The following is a 21,186-nucleotide window of genomic DNA, read 5'->3' on the forward strand; positions in this document are numbered from 1 at the left end:
TTTCGGCGTCCATCGCCTCTTGATTACTTGATGCACTGTGCGTAACCCCAGCCTCTCCCGCCGCCCGCCCTAGGCGGGGCGAGGGGGGGTCCCTCCGCGACAATATGCGCAAGCCTGCGGCGTTGTTGGCCGCCGTATTGTTGTTTTGAGGGCTTGCATTTGCCGAGCGTCCGTTATTCGCCAGCGTTTCGATCTTATTCATAAGCGCCCGTATTTGGCCGTTCTGTTCCTGGATCTGAGCGTTTTGGCACTCTATGATCCTCTTAAGTTCTATGACTTCGCTACTGTCCTTTTGCGGATTCGCTTGTGAGTTAAGGGGTTGGGAGGGAATGAGCGGTGGGAACTCGGTGTTGTTGGTTCGAGCGACGGGAGACCTGTTGGTCCAGCCCACCTTTTTCTCGGCGATCCCTCGGCGTCCGGTTGACTCGCTCCGGGACCTTGAACTGGCCCCGGATCTCGAACTGGTCCGGGAGCGCGAGCGGCGGTTGCCGCCGCCATTGCCACCCCCGGATGGTGTCTTCGATCGGGAGCGACTCCGGCGGCCGTTTCCGCCGCCACTGTTGTTGCTGCTCCGGCCTGGCGTGTGTGACCGGCCCCGTTGTTTGGAGGCGCTACGGCGGGGTCCGCCTGCAGGACCTCTCTTGTCTTGGTTTCTTCTCCCGGCGTCTTCTTCCTCTGCTCGGCGTCGTTCCCAGCGTCGCCGGCGGACGACGTAGGGTGTCTTGAAGCGGGCTTTGCAGGCCTTGTCCGCGGTCAGGTGTTTGCCTCCGCACAGGCCACACTTCGGGTCACATCAGTGGTCTTCGGCGGGGTTGGAGATTCCGCACCCTCGACAGATCGTGTTCGAAGGATCCGGGCACACGTCCATTCTGTGGCCCACTCTTCCGCACGCATAGCATGCAGTTTACACAACTATGATATGTGTCCTCAGCGCAGAGCTACGAATGTGCAAACTTCGTGCTTCTGTCTTTCAAGCTTACCAAATTTTAAGATTTCTTTACGATACATTCGGCACCGAAATCGATATTCACTTCCAACACCTATTAGGATTTGACTTTCTGAAATGCTACTAATACGTTAGAATAAGCCCAGCGGTAAACTCAGAAAAGCGTTTCTGCGCTCCACATGCATTTGAATAGGCGCATTCGAATTGCGCCCGAGTAAAGCACCCTCTTAAATGTCTGCGCCGAAATGTTTGCGCGCACTGTTCTATCCACGTATAAGCACATCGCCGCCATCTTGAACCTCGTTGCGACGGTTTCTTTCTTGTCACGGACAGTGCCGTAGCAACGGGAGGGCGGGGGGGGGGGGGGGGGGGAGGGCGTGGGCCCCGGGTGCAAGGGCCCAGTGGGGGGGGGGGGGTTGTTGTGTCGTACGTACGGACGGGGACGCGCCCAGGCACGCAGCGTGACGAGCAAGAAGACCAACGGGCTCCGAAACAGAGAATGCTTTATTCGGAACAGCGCGTGCTTCTTATACACGCTGGCGGTTGCTTATCCGCGTCTGATAACGAACACTGAACGACGCCTGTCGGTGCTATCACATTCCTTCCCCCACAAATTAAGTTCCTTTGCGAAAGTCCTCCGACTCGTAACGAACACGTTGGTGCCGCTGTCGTGAACTTCTACGTGGTACGGCAGGGGGCTCGGGTGACGTGGGCTGAACGGGTGTCTGGCATTGGGGCCGTGCTGGTGTGGGGGTCGTGGGCTGAACGGTTCCCACATCCTCAGGATTTATTTGAAGATACTCTCGTTGACCCATTCGCTCCCTCCATGGTTGGTCACGGTCTCCCTCCACGGTCTCCCTCCATGGGCTGGTCCCGCACGTGCACACCCGTCGTGCTCCCGGGCATACCCGCCGGGACTGTCTGGGGGACCGCATACGGCAGATGCACTGGAATGGCTGGCTGGGATGACTGGCATGGGGTAGACGTATCTGCGTGCTGGGAATAACTGGCCAGACGCAGATGATCAACGTGAACGAAATGCACTTTGCTCATCGTGTCCACCAAGTACATCACAGGGCTAATGACCTTCACTATGCGGCCTTCAGTCCACGCTGTTTTCTCCCCTCTGACCGTTTTAACGTAGACGCGGTCCCCTTCCATGAATAAGCGCCTTGGAGAGCGACCTCGGTCGCGTTGAGCCTTGGACTTTTGTTGCTCCTTTAGCATGTCTTCTTGAAATGATGACTTTAGCAGCGACAGCTTTGTACGCGGTGCCCTTTTTAGAAACAGTTGGGCTGGTGAGCGGCCCGTTACTGCGCATGGAGTTGTCCGATAGGCAAGCAAAAAATGGTCTAGGCGTTCTCGTAGCGTCCTGTGGCTGCCGGAAGCGCTATCATGGAGTAGTTGCTTACGCAAGGTTTTCTTTACTATTTGCACACACCTCTCAGCTGCTCCATTAGACTGCGGATGATAAGGTGGGCTGTACGTGTAACGCACTCCCCATGACTCGAGAAAATCATTGAACTCTCGTGCCGTAAACGGGGGGCCATTATCTGACACTAGCTGTTCCGGCAACCCGTATGCAGCAAAGAGGGTACGAAGCCGTTCAGTGGTGCTCAAGGCCGTTGTTGACTTCATGTGAAAGACATCAATCCACTTCGAATAAGAGTCAACACACAGCAAGAATGAAGCGCCTTCGCACTCGCAAAAAATCAACGTGTACTCTTTGCCAGAAGCGAGCGGGAAATGGCCAGGGTTCCAAAGGGGCACTACTCTGCGTTGCTGGGCGGATTTTGCAACTCTTCACGATGGTTTCGATGGCTGCGTCAGGCCCAGGCCACCACACTAGGCCGCGAGCTAACATCTTCATTCGGACTATTCCAGGGTGTTAGCATGCAGTAATGCCAACACATATTCTTGCAGTTTGGGCGGAACAACGACCTTGCTACCCCATGTCACGCATCCTTGGTCTAGCGATAGTTCCATTCGTCTGGTGTGGTATGGTCGTAGCTCGGCTTCTACTCGCAGTGGCCATCCACTACGCGTAAGTTCAGCAACCTTGCACAGCACTTTGTCCTGTCTGGTAGCCTTGGCGACATGTGTGGCTGACAGCGGCGTCGTTTCAAAAACTGCCAAACAGTCGGCCTCTATATCCTTTGCTTGACTTGGAAGTGGCAATCTCGACAACGCATCGGGCACTTCAATTTCGGACCCTTTCCGATACCTAAGCTCGTAACGATATCCCGCCAAGATAAGCGCCCATCGTTGCATGCGCGCAGCGGCCAAAGTTGGTGTCGGCTTGCAGGCACCTAGAATGCCGAGTAATGGCTGGCGGTCCGTGAAAAGCGTAAAACGATGGCCGTACAGATATCAATGAAAGTTTTTCAACCCATATATTATGGCCAACGCTTCTCTTTCAATTTGCGAGTACGCGCGTTCCGCTGCCGATAATGTTCGAGAGGCAAACGCAATGGGCCTTTCGTCCCCGTTTGGTTGCACATGCGAAATCACTGTGCCTAGTCCGTACTGGGATGCATCGCAACTCAGTACAAGCGGTCGCTTTGGGTTGTAGTAGCAGAGTACTGGGCTCGACGTGAGCAGCTTCTTTGTTTTGTGGAAAGCAGCAGCGCATTCTTTGGATCAGTGCCACCGCAGGCCTTTTTTTAAAAGAGCGTACAGCCGTGCTGCCACGGTCGCCAAGTTCGACAGGAACTTGGAATAAAAGGTCACCATGCCCAAGAATGATTTCAATTCCGTTGCGTTTGAGGGTTCTGGCGCAGCCGTAATTGCGTTAACTTTTGATCCCAAAGGCTGGATTCCGGCTGCAGATATGCGGTGGCCCAGGTACCGAACTTACCTTTGAAAAAACTTGCATTTTTTCTCTTGAATAGTTACATTGTGGGCCTGAAACCGCTGGAGTACTTGTTCTAGCTGCTTGCGACAGTCCGACGTGGTGGTACCCCCAATGATTACATCATCAATGTAGCATCCTACGTGAGGAATACCACTGATAATTCTCTCCATAAGCGACTGGAATGCTGCCGGAGCACTTGCAATGCCAAAGGGCAGACGCTGGTATTGGAAGAGCCCTTTATGCGTGTTTATCGTCAAGAGAGACTTGGAGTCTTCACATAGCTCAACTTGCTGGTATGCAGAGGCAAGATCCAAAACACAAAAAACACTGAAGCCCTCTAAAGCTGCGGACAAGTCTTCTGGTAGCGGAAGCGGGTAATTCTCTGTTTTCAGCACGGGGTTCACAGTGAGCTTATAGTCGCCACCCAACCGGCCGTCTGTCCCTCCATCCTTTGGCACAGCGACCAAGGGTGTTGCCCAATCGCTCCGTGTTACCCGCTTCACGACGCCGGCTTCCTCCCAAGTATCCAGCTTATTTCCCACTGGTTCAACAAGAGCAAAAGGTACCTTACGTGCTCCGCAGAACACGGGTTTGCTGTCCGGTTTTATTAGTATTTGTGCTTTGCACCCGGAAATTGGTCCTAACTGCTGCGAAAAAACAGGCGCAAATTTCTGTTTCAGCTCAGTGACAAAGTCTCCTGTCCTTATGGCAGCGACTTCGTTCCAATTTACCTTTAGTCGACTCAGCCAGTTTCTTCCCAATAGGCATGACCATGGCTTTCCTGCATCATCGACTATTATCAGGGGAAGGACGCAAGTCTGCTTGTTGTATTTTACTTGCACGTCGACCGAACCAGGAACTGGGACAAGCAGGCCCGTGTACGTTCTTAACGGATCAGCCACCGCCTCCAGGGGCAGGTGCGGCCAGTTCTGCTGATAGATTGCCTTTGGCATCACCGTCACTGAGGTGGCCGTGTCTATTTGCATGGTCACGTTGTGGCCCTCTACATCCACGGTAACATAATACGCGGACTTGTTGCTGGCGATACTACAAATCTGCAAATCATTATCCGATTCTTCCATGGAGTCGTCCACCCAATTTAGTTCTTTGCGTGGTTCGGTTGTCCACCTGCACATCGTCCTGGGATGACCTTGCGTGCCACAGTTGTGGCACTTGTACCTGCGGTATCGACATATTCTTTTCGAGTGGTTCTTTCCACATCGGAAACATTCTATTAGCTCTGTCGCGACTCCTCGCCTGCGGTTCTCCCTGACGGGCGTTGTTGGCCTGAGAGCTTGCCTATTTGCCTGCTTTCCGCTGTCAGGTCCGTCTGACGAGCTGCTTCCTCAGACTTAATTTGTTGCTACTGCTTCGATGTCATTTCGCGGTTCAGAGCAACTTCGCAAGCCCCTTCAAAGGTCAAAACCCCGGCGTGAGCCGCAAACCACTCCCGCTGGGTGTCCGCGCGTCGCAGCCGCGCTACGAGCCTGTCTCTCAAGGCTTGGCCAAGAAACTCAACTCACCGAATGCGCAACTTCTGGCTGAATTCTTCAGCTGGAGTATGAAGTCTGTCACGCTTTCTTGTTCAAACCGTACGCGGTGGTTGAATCTGCACCGTTCCGCTACGATGGCTTTCCGGCGGCTGTAATGGTTCTTCAGAACCGCTTTAGCTTCATCGTACGTTTTAGTGGACGGCGCATCGGGTGCGAGCAGGTTTTTCAGTATTTCGCATGATTTCGGTCCTACGACCGTCAAGAATACGGCTAATTTCTTGCTGTCGGCTACCTCATTTGCTTCCACATACAACTCGAACCGTTCCACGTACGAGTCAAAACATTCGGCCTTCTCGTCAAAGCAATCGATTCTTCCCACCTTTGACATGTTGCCGTTTCCTCGAGGTTCCGCCGCCCTGGCCAGGTTGCCTGCCGCGCTTGTTGTCAGCATCCGCCACGGTCCCGGGAAGCCACTTGCGTCGGTCCCGCCCTCGTCGCCATGGGTTGTGTATTACGTGCGGGCGGGGACGCACCCAGGCGCGCAGCGGGACGAGTAAGACCAACGGGCTCCGGTACAGAGAATGCTTTATTCGGAACAGCGCGTGCTTCTTATACACGCTGGCGGTTGCTTATCCGCTTCTGATAACAAACACTGAACGACGCCTGTCGGCGCTATCACAGCGGTCATATATGTCTGAAGACATCCCTCTTTCCGCCGGCTTTACTGGGCGCAAATGCCAAAGAATGCTCCGGTATCCAGTAGCTCGAGCTCATGTACCCGACGCGTAGCACGTCAGAATTGTCGGCTGCCGCTCTATCAACGCCCCACGAAATAATTGCACGAATGTGCGGGCTAGAAACATTGGCAGTGGCTTAGCTCGGCTATGGCGAGGATATACGTAGCGAAAGCTAAGGCATAGCATGGTTAGCCTTGGTTAATCTTTACAGGCCACAAATGACATGGCCATGACATGGCCACAAATAGAACATGACCGGGGTTGTTGGAGAAATATGGGAGAGGCCTTTGCCCTGCAGTGGGCGTAACCAGGCTGCTGCTGCTGCTGCTGCTGCTGCTGCTGCTGCTGCTGATGATGATGATGATGATGATGATGATGATGATGATGATGATGATGAATCTTGACAGCAAGTCCAGGTTAGTCTGGTTTTCTAGCTATGTTGCGGCGTTTAGCCAGTCGTTCGGCGCGCTGCTCGTCTGTTTCCTGGGCGATTCGTTTCCTCTTCATGTCGTTCTGATGTCGATTCCAGGCCTCCTCCTGCTTATCAGAATTGTCGCCGTCCATTCTGCCGCCTCAACTGTGGTCTCTTCTTTTCAATCCTCCAACATGTTATCAGACACGCGTCGCAGCTCGCGAAGAGAGCGAAGGCGAACGCAGCGATGAGGAATGTGATGTGACGTCATGTGCCTCCTCGGAGCACGGCCACGGTGAAATCGCAAGTTCGCGCCCAGTAGAACTTTCGCTTTGGAATGTAATTCGCAAAGTAGTCGCTAAACTACTCGCCTTAGCGGAACGTTTCACGTGGGGTGCGCTTATGCCATGCGTTCATACTGGGAGCAGGCGTTGCTAACCACACAGTCAGGCGTTGTAAGGCGTTGAGGCTCGTGGGTCCCTCTTCGGTTTAGAACGCTCAGCGATGACCAACAAAGACAGCAGTAAGAGGGCGTTCAACGAGCGCGCCCGGCGCTGGCGTTTACGGCGAAGCGTTCATTGAGAGCGACGTTGCACAAGTGCGGCTGTCAAAAGACGCGAATGGGATTCTCTGGATCGTCTTCAGACTCGTTGCCTGGAGTTCCTGGAATTTATCGCCAAATGGAACTTCTTTGAGTCCCTCCGCAATCTTACCGTTATCGTTCGCTTGTTCCTCACCATCTGCGTATCAGTTGCATTATGTGAAAGGAACTTTTCCCAAGTTAAAGCTGACCAAAACGTCTCTGCGCTCCACTGTGAGTGATGAAAGGCTGTCAAACTTGGCGATACTGATCATAGAAAAAGAACACGAAAAAATATAAACTTTAATACTGCAATTAATGAGTTTGCAGAAGCGAAGTGTCGGAAAAAGAACTTCTGAAGGAAATTTGTCCTTACCTCTCATTACTTTAGTGCAAAAAGCTCGATGTCCCACCAAGGTTTGTGCATCACCAATATGTATACAATGTTCTATTTATCGATTTTGAATCGTTGCATTAGTTTTTTATCAGTTTCGCGGTGTTGAATAAAATGTCTTTCTCCTAGTCCTAGCTAACCGTTTCTTTATCATTTTGATGCTGTGGGACTTCACGTCACTAGTACGATGTCTGTGTCAGCTATACAGAGAATTTTATTTTAAAAAAGGTGAATTTTGTAACGATATTTCCCGATATTCTATGACATTATGTGTCTGTGATTACTAGGAATTTGGTAGCGTGAATAACATGGCAGATAAGTAATAACCATATCCTGAATAATCACTTAGTTAGTACTTATAGAGGAAGCACTTCAATTCGAGGATTGCGGACTCAGTCATATTATTAACTCAAGAAAAACTTATTAAAGAAAATCGTTTTGGGTGCTACAACCTACAGTACTTGGGCACTGCGGGCGGCGCCCAGTATGGCAGCAACGAAAGAAATATGAAATAGTGGACCAGTGACCTTGATCCCTCAATTCTCTCCATTGCGACTGCAGACCAACAGTAGTGCAAGCTTTCGCTGGCACGGGCTTCATCGCGGCCTTTCTTTTCTTCTTTTTTATGGTGAAGCCGAGAATCGACGCGAAGCATGCTAAATCTGGTCTAAAGATTCTGTTCCCAATCTTGTGGTGGTACCGCAGCTCGGATAATCACGTTTGTCCGTGTAGCAGCAAATAAAAGCAAGGCTTTATTGATCAGAATGAAGAGAACTCATCATTGTCATAGCATTGGCACCCGCGCCGCAGGAAGGCAGGTGGTGTTTTCTAATAGGGTGGGGAGATCAGCGTCACTGACACACAATTTAATTATCGTTTTCGTTCGGGGCTGCCCACTGCCAAAATACTGCGTGCCATAGTGCCTACGACGATTTTTGTGAAGACGTTGTTGGGCAAGATATGAATGCATCGGGCTTTAATTTTGCAAATGCAATATTGCCACTAAAATTGGTAATTAAATCTTTATGAAGCTATTTTTGTTACTTGTGACGTCAGTCATATTTTCCGCGATGCGGCATTTGTATTGGCTGCCAAGCCTTACAGTCTTGACAGAAGATGTGCACATACCCTTATCAGAAGTTATTAGTGCAGCACCCTGTGTTATTTGGCGCAGAAAAAACAGCGTGTATGCGTTCTGCATTCGCGATCTCTGGGAAAGAAGGCGAAGGAGAGGGAGACCCGGGGAACGTGTGCGGTATCCAGGGCGGCTGCACTGGTGCTGAAACCCGGAAATTGTCGATATCCTCGCCTTCCTCGACTACACCCGGGGGGGGGGGGGGAGGGGGGGGGCGTTGACAGAAAACCTATGGGCCCCGGGTGCCAGACGACCTAGCTACGCAACTGGTCAGGCAGTTTTTGCCACCACATTTTTCGCCACACATCAAAACGGCACTAAGGGCGCAGTCGCTCTCGAGCGTCTTCAACCCACCGATGCGTCACCACGCTCAGGAAGAACAGCGATACCACTGCCCGAATGACTACGGCCACTCGTCTACTAGAAGGGGGAAAAGAGGGGAGAGTTGTGGCGTAGCCCTCGTCTTGCTTTGAAAGTGACCTGTCGTTCTCACCCGTTCACGGACGTAGCCAGGCTGAAGAGGAGGAGTAGTATCATAGCAAAGCTGTCTAGCAAACCGTCTCAGACTTTCCTGATCGAAGCTGCTGCTAGTGCTGGTTGCTGCTGCTTGTGCTGTCTTGATAAACTTCTCGCACACAGGACGGTACTCGTATAACTATGTCAATAGCGACTTGTACTATCACTGCCGATGATGTGGTGAATGGCTTTGTTTTCAGAGTGAATTACGCAATGGAACAACTGTCTTTTGTACTCACATACACTAAAGATTTTCACGGGCATTGCATGCGGTCAGAAAGACACAAAACAATAAATGAAAATTATACATAGCATCCGCAAGTTAAAAGGAACAAAACATTTGCGCAAAATAGGCACGCTGATACTAAGACCACACCCAGGTAAGGGAAATATCAGTGCAATACAAAAGCACAATTTTCGGTCATGAATAGAAAGCGAATGCAACTAATCAGAACCTTCTTGCGTGTCGGTGTGCACTGAACAGTTCAGTTTAATAAAAATACACCGTTGTTGTTCTCGGAAGCGATTTCAAATGGAAATTTATTCTTATGGTAGATCTCAAGAAATCGCAGCGACTGATGCAGGAGCTTAGTAGGGCTGAAGCGGGGATGTTTTAAAGGGGCTATCTGATCGGGAGAAGATGCGACGGGCCTGTTTGTTATGGGGTAATGTGAATACTGAAGGATTGTGATAAAGTCGGTGCTTGTGGGATAGCAGCGTATCAATCTCTGTTCTTTCGGCCAGAAAATTTTGTAGACGTTTATTCTCAGATACACTGAAGTAACGAGAGTACTTTCAGGCCGCAGCTCTTAGGCGCCCGTTCCTGCGGCGAGCGGACGAGCACAGCGAAACGTGAAAGCGAACGCGGAGCTATGAAACACGCGATGGGAATGCGGGAAGGAGACCGTAGCGGTAGGGTTGGAAAGCGAAGAAAGGTATGGAAAAAGCGTGAGAGGAAACGCGCAGTGCGGGGATGATGGCTGCGAGATGGCGCCAGAGTAGTGCTTCGTACGGGGAATCTGTCGGCGGCGGCCCCTGCGAACCGTGGCCGGGAGTCCCCCACGCGCTGGTTTTCGCAATCTCCAGATTAGCGAGGTAGCCGCGCCGCTCTTCGCTCCATTCGGAATGTGCGGCACAATACAGACGGTCAGCAAAGACATCGCGAAATGAAAACGCTTATAGAGTTCCGCTCAAATTTCGCATCTTGGAGTATCTAATCATCGGTGAATTTTTACGTGACAAATGAACCAGCTTTATTCATTAGCGATACGACTCTTTGACAAGGTATTTGTGATGTGAATCCGAAATTATAGCGGTATATTGCAGTTGCTATCTAACTATATGTTACATAAATGCCGTGAGAGCAACAAGTTTACGCGTTAAAAGGCATAATTTCTTTAATAATGCGTATGGATATTTTCACACGCCTAACTATTCGTTTGAATTGAAAAAAAAAACGTCCCCCGTTATCCCCTGCTCTTACGCTTCAACTCCAACGTACGACCTTGCCCACTTTCACATACTAAAGACGTTCTGAACAAAGTCGGCTTCATAACTGCTGTTGCTAATGCAAATTGGTCTGAAATTAAATCACTAAACGACCCACAGAAAGAATTTTCCGCATTTTTTTTCAAGTATTATATCATACCTACGGCCGTTCACCTTCAAAAAGAAATGTAAAAAAACTGTAGCATTTTCTCACAATCCATGGATCTCGCAGCAGTTATTAACAGCATTGCGTAAACGGGATAACTTATATAGGAAAACCAAAAGGCAACCGTTTAACATGAACTTACGTGCCCGATATAGAAACTTCTGTAACACTCTTACCTGTAAACTAAAATCAGCTAAGCGATTGTATTTAGAGCAAAAAATTTTACAGGCGTCTAATAACAGTAAAAAAGACATGGGAGATTGTCAACTCTTTCTTAAACAGGAACACACGACTAAACCAACTATCCAGAATTTTAAATGATAGAGTCGAGCTAAATTCCCCTGCAGATATGGCTGAGGCTTTTAGCAGTTTTTTCTTTCCTAACAATTTACCTTCCCCTACACAGACCATCAGCATGAACCATCTACCTCATTCATTCTTTTTATTTCCTACAACGCCGGAAGAAATAACTACAGTTATAAATAATCTAAAAGTTACAAGCGCTGGAATTGTTGAGGTCCACCCTGCTAACATTAAATTAATTGCGCACTTAATTTCAGATACACTTTCATTTATTGTTAATTTATTTATCAAGACTGGTTTATTTCCTTCTGAACTTCAGCGTGGCAAAATCATCCCAGTTTTTAAGAAAGGCGATAGCTCATTATTAAATAATTACAGACCTATTTGCATTCTACCATTCTTTGGGAAAGTTATTGAGAAAAGAATTGAAATACGGCTAACGAAATACCTTTCCAAATTTAATATTCTCTCTTCATGCCAGTTTGGTTTTCGCCACGGATATTCCACAGAGATGGCACTTATTCATCTTACTGATAAACTAAAAAAATTAATCGACGAAGGATTTTTCGCCGCCTCAGTTTTTATCGATCTAACGCAAGCACTTGATAGCATAAATCATAATATCCTTTATTCGAAGCTCGAAGCTATTGGCATTTGTGGGCCTGCCCTCTCACTACTAAAAGGCTACTTATATAACAGAGTTCAAGTTGTTTCCATTTCCAACGCTTATTCTAGACAGCGAATTACTAATGTTGGTGTGCCCCAGGGATCTGTCCTGGGGCCGCTTCTGTTCTTCGTTTATATTAATGATTTACCCGTCTTTCTTCCACAAAATGCATTCTGCACTCAGATGACACCACTATATTCACATTTCATAAAGATATCTCATCTCTCGTTAATAAGTTAAATGCTGACTTAGAAAATATCCTAAGGTGGTGTAATGTTAACCTGTTATCTATTAATGCAACTAAGACTAAATTTGTTGTATTCTCTTCTCATCAGCGAAACATACCATCCATTCCACCTATCACTTCCGGTTCTCACCGCCTTGCTCCAAATTTATGTTCATCTTTTCTTGGTATTCTACTTCATTGTAATTTGAAATATCTCACTCATATTGCTCACATAAAAAAGAAAATAGCTTATGGTATACGCATCTTAATTAAAACACGCCCTTACTTCTCACGTGCCACATTACTCTCACTTTACCACTATTTCGTCCACTCTCAGATTACTTATGGCATAATATGTTGGGGTAACACCTATAATACTCGTACTGCATCTCTCCAGACAGTTCGGAACCGAGCCATAAGAATAATTACTTACAGCCCCCACTTTTCTAATGCCACTTCCCTACTACACGAGAATAACATTCTTACCATATCTGGACTCACTAAATACAACCTAGGTATTTTTTTTTCTACAGATTTGTGAATAATGACCTACCATCGATATAATTTTCGCCATCTAACCTGATGATTCATAGTACCGCCAGATTTGCGTTGAATAACAATTTTCTTTTACCAAGAATCCGTATTAACTATGGTAAACAGACTGTACAATTCTCTTCCATATCAATATGGAACACCCTTCCTTTCACAATAAAAAACACAAGATCATTATCACATTTTAAAAGAGGACTAAAAATGCATATTTTATTGACAGATTAACGACAAGGATTACTGTAGTGGGTCATGGTTCGCTTTTTTCTTCTCTTTTTCTTCTTCCTCTTTCTTTCTTTTGTTGTTGTAGATAAACTGCTGGTATTTTGTTCGCGCACAATTTTGCTGCTACCATGAGATATGCTAAACCTTGTTATTTTTTGTAATCAATCATGTATTTTGTTATATAACCGTTCTTTTCTTGTTGCTTGTATACTTCCTTATTATATGCTGTTGTTGCTTTTAGATGTTAACTACAATAACTGTTTTTGTACAGGAGGTCCCGATACATTCTTTGACTATGGGACCTCCTGCATACTAAGTACTTGTAATTGTGACCCAACTTATAATATTAATATTTTTATTCTGAAAATGCTTTCTGCAAACGTATTTTGCTTTTGCTGATTTGAAAGTACCTGTAAGAATCGCGACAGAGGTTTGAGAATTAGTTCGCACCATTGGAAATTCTTTTTGGCCTCTTTTTCGGCTTGCGGCTAAATATTGCCACTAGGGGCCGTATAACGCAAAACTATTCCATTCTGATTTTATTCTGATGTCCTGACATCAAATTCACGTAACTGCGGACGCAAGCTTAGGCGGTTACCAGCAACGTTCTTTGAACAACCCAATGAGCCCTCTCGTCATTTATAGGAGGTCACTTTTACATGTTCTGAAAGGAAGAAGGTTGCCTGCCTTGAGAGGTTTGTCTTATTTAGTTGGCGGACAAGAGGCTAGGAGCGTGCAGAAGTGCCGAGCAATTCGATGGATCCAGGCTGCCATAGTGAAAGCGAATACTCAGACGAACAGGGCGATGCCAACGTCTGCGATTGGTCGGCTTCCTCTTTCTTAACTTGGGATGGCTGGTCCAAAATCATTACGGCGTGGAACTAAAAGTTAAAAATGCCACAAAAACACATCCTCAATGAAAATATGGTAGTGCCAGCCCATATGCACGCCAAAAAGACTTTACAACGTTATACTGCCACAGAAAACTACGTTTTACAGGCGAAGATATTCATTCTCCTCGGGAGGTGCGAAGAGCCAGCTCCGGAGTGTTCAGCGGGCAGCCACCTTTTATTTAATTTGGGACGGTGCACTATCCGGCTACTCTAAAAAAAATAGTCTTGATTGGCCTAGTAATGGCAGCATTAATGCGTACACGTCACCTTGATGTGGTGAGTTCTCGCGATTTTATAGCACCGCGTGACAAAGGGTGAACTGCCACAGCCCAAATTTCTGTCCAATGACTGAGGGCCATTGCCGAAAGAAGCGTAGAATCGAAGGTAATGTTGTTTTTTTTTCTAATAGGCCTAAGCAGGTGCAATCACTGTAACACGTCATGTCCAATGGGAAGATTTCCACATTTACTTGACGCCGCATGACAGACACATTAAGTGGGGTTTCCTCGAAATATCTGGCCGTTTGTGGAGCGCTAGTGTCAGAAATGTAATGGCAGCAATTTGGCATAGCTTCAGGTTATAGCGCCCCTACGTAGCATCGCAATCAAAACTGCGATCGTTGTTTTCTTTTCAGACGGAGTTGTTCTTCGCTCGAGTGGGAAACCTGCCGAAAAAGCATGGCTTGGCACTTTATGACGTCGACTTCGACGACTACACTAACGCGTGCGGCAAGGGCGCCTTTCAACGGCTTAAGACGCTTAGCCGGTACTTGCATTTGTAACGCGGCCGACCGCCACTGCTCACAAGCGACCACCCGCTGCCCCTGCTTTCCCCGCTGTCTGCAGTGAAATAAACACGCTGTTCGCTGCAGATTACCAAGATACCTGCATCCAATGATGTCGGCTTCACATTTCATTTGATAATTCTGAAAATGCTTAAATAAGATGGATCCAATAATAGTTCAAATAATTCATAGGTGAGTAGGGCTTTTAGTTGGGAATAAAATTATCGAATGTTTAATGACGGGGACGTTGTGGAACGTTTCTTTCAGTTCATTTCAGGTTCCGCTCCGCAGCAAAAATGGTAAAGTTTCTAACTGCTTCAAAAGGTTCTTAAGGGGTTCATTTGGGTACAAACGGGTGCATCATATTTGCGTGCCTCCAGTTTCCTGGGAAATGGACGAAACAAGTTCACTTCGTTATTGCGAATTGGTAAAGAAACTTTCCTTTAGCATGGGTATAAACTTGGAAAAATAGTTCGAATGTGTTGCGACACGTAGTTGAAGTCCATAAAAGCGCATGCTTTCTTGGTCTATCTGGGATTGAGAATGGGACGCTTTAATGGCTTCTTTGAGAGGATGAAGTTTGCAGGGTGAAGATGGAATCGGCTGGGTCACGACACCAATATTGGAGGTATAAATATATATCGCTAGAAGAGGCATTTGTTCTCCAGTGGGCATAAATAGGAGGCGGCTGCTGCCCGTGCTGCTGCTGCCGCCGCTGTTTTCGCGGCCGGTACCCCCGACGACCCGAAAGAAGAGGATGAGCGCCACCACCGACTGTGTTCGTAGGCCTTGCAGATTCATGGTCAGCGCCCATGTGTGTTCATCTGCAGCCCTCTTCTATGCACTACGTTTCCGTTCCTACTGGGTGGACAATTTTCCCGCAGCGGGTTTTGAGGCAATCAACCTGGCGGGCTCGTTCTGCACGCCTTCACGACGAAAGCCGATCCATCTAGTTCCACTTTGAGAGAGACCTGAGCTTCAAGAATAGCTTTATTTTTTTTTATTTTAGTTCAGCTACACTCCTGTGCGAGGACCAGGCCGGTAGGTGCACACGACACAACATAGTGTAAGTCAAAATTAATTGCCACGCCTTTGAAGAAACAATAGGTTACCGATAACCTATGGGAAATGCGATTTGGCACAGGAAAAGAAGTCAGTGACACATGTGCAAACACCTTCAAGACATCTATCACCAGGACAGTGAAATTCAGGCAAGTCTTTCTATTTTGGGGTGTCGCGGGGGAAATACCAATACCGAAAAAGCGCATAGCGTGCAAAATATTTGCCTCTCCGAAGATTGCGTGCGTGCCGTGTTGGTCGTGATGAATGGGAGCGCAAGTGCAAGACTCATTTTAAATAGATTATAACATGATTGGCAGCAGCGGCAGGGGAACGGAAGGACGTGCGCGTATGGGCTGTATTATCTGCAACAGTGCAGTGCTCAAGGAACGCCCCTCCTTTCTTCAAGCACGCCTGCTACAAAGCACTGCTGCAAGCCACAGCCAAGGACGGGTTACGCACGCGCACGACATTTGATTTATGCGTGCAACTGTACTAGGTTTGATTCATTGAATTCACTGAAAGTCGTGACCCTAAAATTCTACAAAAAAAAATTGAAAATATATAAAGTTTCTAAAGAAATGTTTCACATCCAAACCGCCCACCCGTGATTCCCGACGTGTTTTGACGGAACTTTCCCGCGGAGGTGTACCGAGCGTCTCGCATCATTTTGGCAGTAGTGGCAGCGACAAAAAGACGTGAGCTAATCGGCTGAATTTCCTCTAACTATTCGGCAGAATTTTCTCCCTTTTTCCTGCGTTGCGTAACTGTTGCTGACTCGCTGCTGCCATTGGTGATTTGTACTTTTTCGAAGTTCTAGGTATATGAAAACATGTCCCCTAATAAGGAGAAATAATGCTTGGCTTGCCATGGCACGCTAACGACAACTGGTTTCCAGAGTGGTACGGAATGTAACAATAAACATCATGCAGGAAAATGCACAGGAGTGGCTGCTGCTTCCATTAAAGTGAAGAAACCATCGCTTCAGGCTGCACGGAAGGGTCCGCCATGCTCAGCTGCAAGGCTCAGATGAGTCAGCGGTAAAAACTTCAATGCCGACGCTGATATCTTGGTAGCTCTTCCCAGCACAAATGCGAAGCTCGTGGCTTTGGGCACATTGTCTCGAAAGGTTGATGAAACTGAATCCTCTATTACTTTGATGTCACCAATGTATGATGAAATCCTGGAGGTACTCAAGCGTCAACCAAAAGATATACAAACTGAATAAGAGGGTCCTACCCGCCGTGGTTGCTGAGTGGCTATGGTGTTGGGCTGCTAAGCACGAGGTCGCGGGATCGACTCCCGGCAACGGCGGCCGCATTTCGATGGGGGCGAAATGCGAAAACACCCGTGTACTCAGATTTAGGTGCACGTTAACGAACCCCAGGTGGTCCAAATTTCCGGAGTCCCCCACTACGGCGTGCCTCATAATCAGAAAGTGGTTTTGCCACGTAAAACCCCATCATTATTATAATAACAGGGGCCACCTGGGCTTGAAGAGAGACATTACAGCGAAGTGGTGGAGAAGCTCTGCGTGGAGTTAAATAGGCTACAGTGGAGAAGGAGGCGTCTAAACTTTGAGATTTATGGACTTCCCGAAAAGAAATGAAAAGCTGCTTAGCAGCATCAAATAATTTGCCCGGCAGATAACGCTCAGTGAGCTCACTGCAGATTCAGTCACCGCACTGCGTCGCTTGCCCGCCAAACAACACCTAGAATAATTTTAGTTTTTTCCGTCAGAAAGAGCGAGACTATTGGCTTTCACAAAGTAAGGCGCTGAAGAAAGATAGAGTTTTTGTGTTTATCGGAGAAAATCTCAGAAAGGGAAAGAGAACTGTAGTTCCAAACGAAAGAATGGGCCATAGTTAATTACTATAAGATTGCCTGGCGTCACATGGGCAAAATTCTGCTTTACAAGGCAGAAAGTCGTTCCCGCAGATCGCACGGAGGTTAAAAAGTCCTGCAGAGCTAGAGTACTGCCCTTCGCGTATTCCCTAAATGTACTCGAAGGCTCTTTCCCTGTTATGCTTGGGCAATGTTTCAAACCATGCGACTTCTGTTCGCTTATCAAAGGAAAATTTGCATCAGCCCTTTTTTGCACCTTAACATGCAATGAGCTTGGAATACGAGCGATGAATTTTGCGCACTTCTAGAATAATTTCAGTTTCATGGTCACTATGATGACTGAAATGTGGTGCAGTGATGCTAGTGATATTGTGCATCTTGATGGTTACAACCTATTGTTTCTGAACCGCGAAGTTAAATAAGGCAGTGGTGTTTGTTGATATCTTAATTGTGGAAATAACTACGAAATAATGAGTGACATGTCGTTGTCTACCGCTCGTTGTGAAGCTATTTGTGTAAAGCGTATCTTTGGTTGTTTAGATATCTTTTCGTTTGGAAATCATCGCACCTACACTGTAGTCCTTGTGGTGACCTTAAAATTTACATCCTATCTCGCACGTCACAACGAAGAGTTCCTTTTACAACATTTTACATATCTCCAAATGCATTACTGTTAATACTGCAACGGCGACTGATATTTATTACCAATATCACCGGTGACAAATTACTAGGGGGTTCTCTCAAAGCAGTAATTAGTGGCCATTTACCTGTATTGCTTGCTGCCTATTAAAAAATTATGACAGTAAGAAATTACATGCAAAGCTTTATTGTTCGTGATATCACAGAAAGAAACACTTCAGCTGCATCGTATTGAAATAGCTGCAACACTGGAATGACCTGACGTTCTTCGCCAAATGAGGCATCAGAGAATTTTTTTTTCACAGTTTGGCGCAATATATGAAACATTTTCCATACAATATAGTAAGGAAACAAACCAAAACCTGAAAGAAAGCCCTTGATTACACGAAAATTACCAAATATGATTAAGACAAAAACCACGTTTTAATAAAACTTCATTCAAGATCGTGACCCTGAAGTTGTAGAAGATTTCAGAAAACGCAGAAAATCAACCATGTTTCAACCATGTAAAACAAACCCGAATGTTTTGCACATATATTCGGAGGAATTACGGATTTCAAACAAGCTTCGATGAAGCTTGGTTCTATTTTGTAACATAGAAGAATTTCAGAAATAGAAACAGATGATCAAAGCATGAGGGAGACATGTGCGCAGGAAAATTCTGTATTTTGTTATCATTAGTTGGCAGCCCATTTATTCTTCACGTTGAAGCGAAGCAAATATAATATTGACATATATATATATATACATATTGACGGTATAAAAATGCACGCAGTTTGCATCATAATTGATCTCATTGCTCCATACTTAACATGCATTTATAACATAGTTTTGTCTAACTGTGTATTTCCTCAAAATCTAAAGAATGCTAAAGGCACAGTAATGTATAAAGGTGGAGATAAAAATAACTCTGGTCGTTATAGACCTAGTTCAATATTACCAATACTTTCAAAACCATTTAAAAAAAAACCTTCATCACAGACTTAGTTGTTATTGTATCATGGCAATATGGGTTCCGGACAGTTCGATCTACCGAGACAGCTCTACTTCATCAGAAGGAGCTAATTTTAGATAACATACAAATATATGATTACCACTAGGCGGATTTGTTGATCTTTCTCAGGCGTTTGACGAAATCAATCACATCTTACTAGAAAATTGTCTTGGTAATGTGTTCGAACTGTCGCCTTAAGTCTGGATAAAAGCTAATTGACGAAACGACAGTATTCAAGGGTTGATTATCAAGAGCAGTTGTTGGAAGCGATGCTAAGTTTTTTCGCTCTATGTTCACTAAATTTGGCTTGAAGGTTGTGACCAAGAATGACAATGCCAAATTTCCCAGTGAAGCCACTGCTATGAATGGTCCACAATATTTAGCTGCAAATGATGCCAATAAACGTATTTTGGCTGCGCTTGTCGAGTCCCATACTACTTTTTCGCAAGGCTAGCATGCAATACCTCTGCAATATCGAACGAATGTGCACGGAAGCACATTGGAATAAATGAGAACAATTTCTTATGCTTGTTTATTTTTTGTATGCATATTATTTACTACTGACAATTTTCGGCAGACTGTTTGTGCCAGTGAAAATATTACTGGCACATAGACTTAAAAAGCAATAGAATCTGTGCTTAGTAACTCAGGGGACCAACTGCAATGTATGCTCACTGACCTGGACAGGCAAAGCAGGACGATGGGTTTAAAAATTAATCTGCAGAAAACTAAAGTAATGTTTAACAGTCTCGGAAGAGAACAGCAGTTTACGTTAGGTAGCGAGGCACTGCAAGTGGTAAGGCAATACATCTACTTAGGGTAAGTAGTGACCTCGGATCCGTATCACGAGACTGAAATAATAATAAGAAGAAAAGTGGGCTGGGGTGCGTTCGGCAGGGATTCTCAGATCATGAAGAGCAGGTTGCCATTATCCCTCAAGAGAAAAGTGTATAACAGCTGTGTCTTACGAGTACTCGCCTATGGGGCAGAAACCTGGAGGCTTACAAAAAGGGTACTACTTAAATTGAGGACGACGCAACGAGCTATGGAAAGAAGAATGATAGGTGTAACGTTAAGGGATAAGAAGACAGCTGATTGGGGAGGTAACAAATGCGAGTTAATGAGATCTTAGTTCAAATCAAGAAATAGAAATATGCATGGGCTGAACATGTAATGAGGAGGGACGATAACCGGTGGTCACTGAGGGTTACGGACTGGGTTCCAAGAGAACGGAACCGTAGCAGGGGGCGGCAAAAATTTAGGTGGACGGATGAGATCAAGAAGTTTGCAGGGAAAACATGGCCACAGTTAGCACATGACCGGGGTAGTTGGAGATGTCTTTGGCCTGCAGTGGACGTAGCAAGGATGATGATGATGATGATGATGATGATTGATCTGTGCAGAGAAAACGGCCAGCTACAGCACATGCCACACTATAATGTCGTCTCTTCTATTCTAGGCAGGCACACTGTATTCTTGGCGTGAATGGGCTGACATGAAAGTATAGAGTAAACTATGGTGTGTATTATAAGCAAGACCTGAACATCCAGACAATGTACAGGCTACATAGAAATTAAGACAACCTTTTCCCCTTTACCAACAATTTTTCACTGTAATGTATACTGGCTGCAGACCAGCAACAACAAGCACTACTGGTCGATGCTCACACACAAACTTAACGTAACATTTTTCCATTAAATTCAAGAATAATGCTACAAACTACTCTGCACATGACTCAAAGAGTTATCCTAGCTGTACTAGCCTCATCACTCATGTGCAGCTTTACCCTAGACAATAGATATGACATCGTGGTTGACAGTGCACATAAGTGCACACTTTTCTGTAGCCTTTGAGCCATTGGAGACTTTCAGTGACCCGCTGGATGACGTGTCAAGGGAAAGGTTGGAGAAAGTGCAGCTAGAAGAAGCACACTTTGCATAACTATTTTGTCCCCCTCGTTTGCGTTAGTAATGGTAGTAGTAGGCAGTGCATTCCCTACTAGCAGCGTGTTCATTTTACGTGACTAATGAAGTTTTAAAGTGGAGTCCACTGAGTGCTTGTGTGCATGACGCTACATCTCGTAAGTGGTTTGCAACAGTGTTGCAGGTGTGAAGTGTGTACAGGCAATATCTTTGCGCAGGCTTAACTGTGTGATAACTAGCGGTATTAGACTTATTTGTGTTTGACACACGATACATTACAGCGATATGCATGATATTAGACCCTTTGCACATGCACATCGAATTACTGTGCCAGCTATTTCTGGTAACATTGATAGCCA

General features: G+C 46.4%; 1 protein-coding gene across 1 annotated transcript in view; it reads left to right on the forward strand.

The window, feature by feature from the left end:
- The window catches only part of LOC135898230 (uncharacterized), a 516,585-nt gene extending 502,104 nt beyond the window's left edge, over window positions 1-14,481 (forward strand). The window contains exon 10 of the mRNA XM_070539355.1: window positions 14,219-14,481. Coding sequence (XP_070395456.1) covers window positions 14,219-14,365 — 147 coding nt within the window. The 3' untranslated portion in view covers window positions 14,366-14,481. The remainder of the gene's footprint in view (window positions 1-14,218) is intronic.
- The last annotated feature ends 6,705 nt before the right edge of the window (window positions 14,482-21,186 follow it).

The sequence above is a fragment of the Dermacentor albipictus genome, chromosome 5 (assembly GCF_038994185.2).
Source record: "Dermacentor albipictus isolate Rhodes 1998 colony chromosome 5, USDA_Dalb.pri_finalv2, whole genome shotgun sequence".
Classification (NCBI taxonomy): domain Eukaryota; kingdom Metazoa; phylum Arthropoda; class Arachnida; order Ixodida; family Ixodidae; genus Dermacentor; species Dermacentor albipictus.